The sequence below is a fragment of the Botryllus schlosseri genome, chromosome 8 (genome assembly GCF_051294905.1).
Source record: "Botryllus schlosseri isolate E-star chromosome 8, Bs_hap1, whole genome shotgun sequence".
NCBI lineage: Eukaryota > Metazoa > Chordata > Ascidiacea > Stolidobranchia > Styelidae > Botryllus > Botryllus schlosseri.
In genome coordinates, this window is record NC_137243.1 from 2,534,797 (window position 1) to 2,541,397 (window position 6,601).

The 6,601-nt window shown below is 39.1% G+C and overlaps 1 protein-coding gene across 1 annotated transcript; it reads left to right on the plus strand.

The window, feature by feature from the left end:
• Window positions 1-245: 245 nt before the first annotated feature.
• On the plus strand, window positions 246-1,365 carry LOC145444826 (uncharacterized). Its single transcript, XM_080322850.1, has 4 exons — window positions 246-360; window positions 488-607; window positions 677-794; window positions 910-1,365. The coding sequence occupies exons 1-4, from the start codon at window positions 276-278 to the stop codon at window positions 1,043-1,045; spliced, it is 459 nt and encodes a 152-aa protein (XP_080178976.1). The 5' UTR covers window positions 246-275; the 3' UTR covers window positions 1,046-1,365.
• Window positions 1,366-6,601: the final 5,236 nt, after the last annotated feature.

Below are 6,601 nucleotides of genomic sequence, written 5' to 3' on the forward strand. Positions count from 1 at the left end.
CAATGAGGAATATGTATTAGGATCTCCATCGGGATCGAATTACCCATCAGGTATTCGATTTTTCCAGACCTATAGGCTACTCATCAGTACTCATGCTCATAGACCGCGACAACTATAGCAGCAATTGACGCATTGTCCAGTCCCTGGAATAACTCAAATATTTGGAAACTGCTCACATTCATAAGTCAAGATCAGAATAAAGGTATGATCTCATTTATGCAGGTATCCCTACCTATCCGATAATGTGGAAACAAAATGAAGATATATTGGTAGCCATGAGGAACTTCCCCGTCATTGTGCAATATAATGGACCATATATATGGTCTAAGATCGCATTGAGATACAACTTCTCAAACTTCGGTAAGTGCGATAAATATAAATCTATTCGTTAAAACTGAAGTAGGTTCAACCTTATTACCCATGCCAATCGTCGACGAATCCATCTTCGAGGCTTTAAAAAATATTCAATTTAATTTATTTAATTCAGCGACCATAGAAGACGCTTTCCTAACCACAGACTCTACGGCGACCTCAATAATAGCAGATAATAAGCCGACATCATCAGTGAATTATGAACTTAAGGCGACGTATCCAATAACCCCAAGCAGTAAGTGATACAGACAGACATGAGCAATTGAACAGATATTTCCGATTGAACAAAAGAACCATGTTTCAGATAAATTATCCGGGCCTCGCGAAAGTAGGCGTACAGGCGACATCTATCAAATTTTATCCATTATATTGGGAAGTCTGCTGCTGATCACAGTCATCATGTTACTATTTTCTCTGGCGAGGTACGAAATACATATTATTGAGTGCATCGAATGAATGCATGAATATTGAGATGCTGCATGACGCCTGCTTGGTTAGCATAGATCACGTTACGAATTTATTTTGAAATCGAAACAGAACGCGAAGGCTGATGAAATTGCTGAAGAACCCGATAGCCGGAGAAGGAGACTCACAAGTTTATGCGACGGTGACTAATACCATCGCAACAGACGACTTCCAAGAAACCCGATTCAATGACCTCTATCGCATATAATACGGCAAATCTCATAGTGTTCGGTGGAAGCCAATTAGATTGTAGCAAGGAATTGACATTAACGGGAATCTTGAAAGCATCGTTTGGGCGTAGCCAGGGCGGAAATTCGAGGGCAGATTTTTCAGCAATGGCGCTATGTCAACGATTCACTGAGACTACGGGAATATGACGTCACAATATCCGAAAGCGAAGGATATCCTTCGGGCTGTATTTAAAACAAACGGCGTTTTAAAATACTTTGTTTAAAACATGTTTTAAACAGTGTTTTAAACAAATGCCTTTTAAAAATAAATTTGTGTTTTTTAAACGTATAATTATGCCGTAATTCTGTAAATACTTTCGAAAAACATGTAGTATGACGCTACAGACGATTTACACCCAATATAGTCGACGTATACGATGTGCAGTGGCTCAAACCCTCGAAATCGTCGCCGGTTCAACAGTTATAGCAAGTATATATAGATCATTGCTACGGAATGGGTGTTCTGCTGATGATCACCGCCGACCGTAAAAATGCTGCATAACAATGTAGTCCAGGTTAAAGATAATTTTGGTCTGTTTATGACAGTAGACGGTAGCACCTTTCGTCGAAGGAGCCATATTTACCCTATAATTTCAATGGTCGATGGTAATCCACTGTGACGTCACAAGTAAAAGTGGCGACGTTAAGGTTAAAAAAAAAACTAAAAAAGCAATAAAAAACATGTTTTAAACTAGGGCCATGTTTGTTTTAAATTGATTTTTGTTTTAAATGCAACCCTATATCCTACCAAGATATAGTCGCCTTCGACCAGAGACGAAGTGGACTTAATAATGCATCCTTTCTTTCGCAATCACAAACTTTAGAACAGGAGAGACAACAGTAAATGCATGAGTCTATTATAGAGTCGCATCAATGGAAACCGATCTATAACTACGGTAAATGTGTGTGTGATTAAAATTGTGGCACAATATGTCATACATTTTCCGTTGTAATATATCTGCTCACCTCAATACTGGCTGGGTCAAAAATTCTTTCGTAAATCACATCGTTTCGCTTGCAACCTTCGTATGTGTGCAGGGCAGTGCAAATATACATAAATTAGGGTTACCATTGTTTGAAAATCTGAAAAGAGGACACTTTTTTAAAATTTTCAGACTTGCGATACCGGAGGAAAATCCTGAAAAAATGGTAAATTTTACCCCCTTCGTGTTCGGTTGACTAAAAACAAGGTCAGGTTACCGGCTCGCAGCTCCCGAAATAGCTGCCGGAACGTTACGTTAGTGCTGATTTACTGTATCTCAGTCGGATTTTGCCCTATATTTTCCCAAAATTCTCCAAAAAAGAGAACAAAATTTCAGAAAAGAGGACGTTTGGGTGTCCTCCGACGACACTTTCAAAACAGAGGACAAATCCGCTTAAAAGAGGACGTATGGTAACCCTAACATAAATATTATTTAAATTACAAGTTACAGTTTGGTAACCTTTACAAAATAAGCAACTGAGACATTTATTAGCCGAAAAGTGCGCAATGCTAAACACGACTACGCGCGCAACCAAAGGTACTATAACGGAATATATTCACACACGATTTGGTAAGTCGGAGAAAATGATTGCAGAAAAATCGTCACGCATTATCTCAAGATATTAACATTCTCAAGAAACACCCGACAAGACGTCGTACTTCATACGAACACTTGATAGGAAATGACACGATATGATTATATTTGTGAGAGTTATGAAATTCTAATTACATTCGAATTTATATCTGGTTCAATAAAGACTATTATATCCGTTGGAGCGGTTGCAACAAATCCTCATATGTATGCACAAGACATGCTGTAGCGTGTTATGTCATAGTAATATACGTGTGTCAGGTTTGTCAGAAAAAGATTACACATCAATTACATCACATAAACATTCGCTCTGCGTTAGGTACCGAGAAATGACAAATCAGGAGCGGCACAATAGATTATGGAGAAGATTGCTAATCGAGTAATAACACTGGTAACACACATAGTCTTAGGCAGACAAGGTAAGAGTGGTTTTGGGGGTTCTGAAGGGCACTGATTCTGAATATGACCTTGGTTTTTTCAAATTGGCTCTTGTTGTGGATATAACCCATGGTGCTATTTTGACCAAAATCTCCCCTTTTTGCGGTTAATGACTATATAAAATCGGCTCAGTCGTACTATAAAGTTTAGAAATTCAATCTACTAGTTTTTTTTACACGCAGAAGACTCTTTTAAACCAAAATACAGCAACAGCACTATATTCAGGGGTAATCGATACATATATACACTTATAGGCGCCAAGTTACGGGGTGGCAGCCACCCCATAAAATAAGATTAAACGCCCACCGTCTGCGATTTCAAATCATCAGCGCTGTCAATGAGCGAGTCCGTGATAGCGCGTAAATGCCAACTATATTTACCATTAACCGATACGCGCGCGAATAATTGAATACGCATAGCTTCGTCGGCGACGACGAACTAGTGCTTAAAACGCCCCAATAAATTGTAATCCGTGATTAGTAGGGCGGTTTTTTTTTACCTAAAAAAAGAAAATTTTGACCTAAAAAAACTGAATTTTGACCAAATTTTGACCTAACGTATGCAAATTAGGTGTTTTCCCAAATAATGTCAAAATTGTACCAGTTATCTACATTTCCGGTTGTAACTGGCTGTCCCAACGAAGTAGTTTGACCTAAAAAAACGTTTTTGGCATAGAAACAGGCAACTTTGTACAAACAAAAAACAATATTTTAACGAAATCTGGCCCTATGAAGAGTGGTTGCAATACGTATTATGGTGGAAATAATTTAAAAAAAATTGTAGTACAACGAGAGATACTTTCCTATATTCTTGGGTAAAAAGTGCATGTCCTTACTTGCCAAGGACGTTCAACAGCAGCAGTTGTAGGCTGACAACACTCAAGTTGTGCATACACTACTGGTGACACACCATGTTGCTTCATTCTGACAATGTTGTCTATTACAATTTTTCATCATGCGATTCTCAATATAAGAATGATGCCCCAGTTAGGATATTGCGGTACGTTGACCATAATACCATGTCCACCTATTTGTTTTATTTGACCGTTGATGATTCAGTATGAGCAGACAATTAGCCGTTTACAACAGTAGGCCTATAAAGTAGGCTACAAGCTTTAAAATATCAAATGATACGTTCACCGACAGTGCAAAATCTACGATACAAACGAAATAAAGACGTCAAAAATTTTTTGACTTAATGAACAATTTTGACAAATTTTGACCTAACGCTACAATTTTGACAAAATTTTGACAATTTTGACATGTCAAAAAAAAAACGCCCTAGTGATTAGAAATCAGACAATCGAAGCAACCTCGTTTACGACGTCGATTTCGACACGCTTGCGCTGAGAAACACCATCTTCTCTTTCGACCAGACGAACGAATTCACGTTCTTCACGTGTATTTGCGCCCATATTCGTTTACAAAATAATTCTTGAGTTAGTTCCGTGATAGTCTCTTTAATTGAAGGCTTGGAGCGCCAAATAGGACAGTGTGTTTGTGTAGCCTATGCCTGCGAATTGAAAGTCATTCCTGCGTATATTCATTACTCTAACACAGGGGTTCTCAACCCGCGACGTCTTTCATTATTAACACAATTACTACTGGCAATGCATTGTTACATATTTAATCACCGACTTTGACTCTCTCATTGCACCGTCTCTGTTTCATTTGATCACCCATTCCTTGTTGTTTTCTGGTTTCTTGGTATATGCTCGAGCTTATTGTTAATTTTTGAATCGTTATTCGGCTGGACTCTTGTTCAAGAGAATCCCGCTGTGAAGTGCTCTTTTAAAGATTGTTTCACTCACCACGAATGGTTTGAGCAGAAACAGGAACAAGAAACGGGAAAGTAAACAACGAAAACTGGGTTTGTAACTCTGCGTGAAAAACGAATTGACTTTCTCGGATATAAATGGAAAACCGATTTGTCATATTTGTCGAAGAACAGTTGTCGCAATGAAGCGTAGAAGCTTAAAATTTTAAATGATACCATGACAGTTTCTTCTGTAGTTATACATATCGCCTAATTTTAGCAAACATTACTAGCTAGGTGCAGTGGCGTAGCAGCCACCTGGCGGTTCTGGCTCTGCGCCAGGGGCGGCAGGCTCCAAGGGGGCGGCAAAATGAGGCTGCACAGTGCACACCAATTCTTTAATTATGTATTATAGTGGTCCCCACCGTAAATACTATTTTATTCAAATCCAAATTTTTCGACGGCAATAACTCCGCTTCCACTGTTCGGAATTTAACAAAATTTGGTGAACATCGTTTCTATAGACAACCTAACACTTTCATGGGGTGAACAGAAAATTTTCAATTTTTTTGTTATTCATTTAATGAATAGAAACTTTCTTCTCCTGTAGCAATGCGGCTACTGGTTGGAATTGAACCAAATTTGGTGTGTAGGCTTAAATCAGGGGTCAGCAACCTTTTGCTAGTCACGGGCCAAATTTCGAGTGTGCAACTATTTGGCGGGCCGACATTTTTCTTAATACTATATTTTACGCTCACTTCGGTATTTTATCCTACATTGCTGCAATCTCAATCATACCAATCATAAAACACAGTTATTTACACTTCAACAACGCAGAATAAATGTGACAATTGACGCAGCTTGGTTTGTGAAAGGTTTCAACTTCTGATAACAAGTCAGGTGAAGCAAGAATCAGACCATATTCTAAATTGGCCTCCGAAATACGTGATCTTAGCTTGCTCTTCGTGAATTTCATTGTTCAAAATTATTGCTCACATTAATGCAATGTCTTTTGCATTGTTGGGCAAGCTGGGATAAAGATCAATTTCAAGAACGTATACTCTTTATAAAAGTAATGCAGCGACATGATCTTTGTATGAAATTTGTCATGCAATCCAACTGCATCGCATTTCAAAAAGGCCCATTGGTCAGGTTTGTTGTCTTGGCGCACAATGCCTTCTGGGAATTAAACTATGGATAATTAACCTACGGAGGCTATAGTTATCTGTAATTAAACAGTGTGAGTTTGAGATTTTGTCATTGCGTCTGAGATTTTCCAAGCGTTTTTGAAACAGAGGAAGGACACCTTTATTGTCACACCCCATCCGTAAACCCTTCAAAAAGTATGGCACACTTTCGGTTGCGAGATACACCCGATTGATAAGCACTGATCTAGTCTACTCTATACAGACAATCTTCATCTCCTACTTCCACCGCCTTCGCTTTATGGCGTCACAATAGACTAATACGATGTAGGAAACTTATATCGTAGCAATACCGCATTCTTTCCAAGCAGCGGGGCACTGCAGATTGAAAAGCATTGTGAAACGGCGGGCCGTATTCTTGTGATAGCCAACATTATGTCGCGGGCCGGACGATTTCGCTTGGCGGGCCGGATCCGGCCCGCGGGCCGTAGGTTGCCGACCGTTGGCTTAAATTAAGCAACCTAACAATTTTATCAAGTAGCCAGTGCGATTTGAGAAAAAAGTCATTTTTGAAGAGCCCTAGTGCACAGTGTACACTACACAGCCGGCTAAAAGCAGCGTA

Excerpts from the sequence above, each read along its gene's own strand:
- LOC145444826 (XM_080322850.1), top strand. The coding sequence starts at position 276 with ATGAGGAACTTCCCCGTCATTGTGCAATATAATGGACCATATATATGG. Across the intron at positions 361-487 it reads ATACAACTTCTCAAACTTCG|CGACCATAGAAGACGCTTTC; the intron begins GTAAGTGCGATA and ends TATTTAATTCAG. Across the intron at positions 795-909 it reads TTACTATTTTCTCTGGCGAG|AACGCGAAGGCTGATGAAAT; the intron begins GTACGAAATACA and ends AAATCGAAACAG.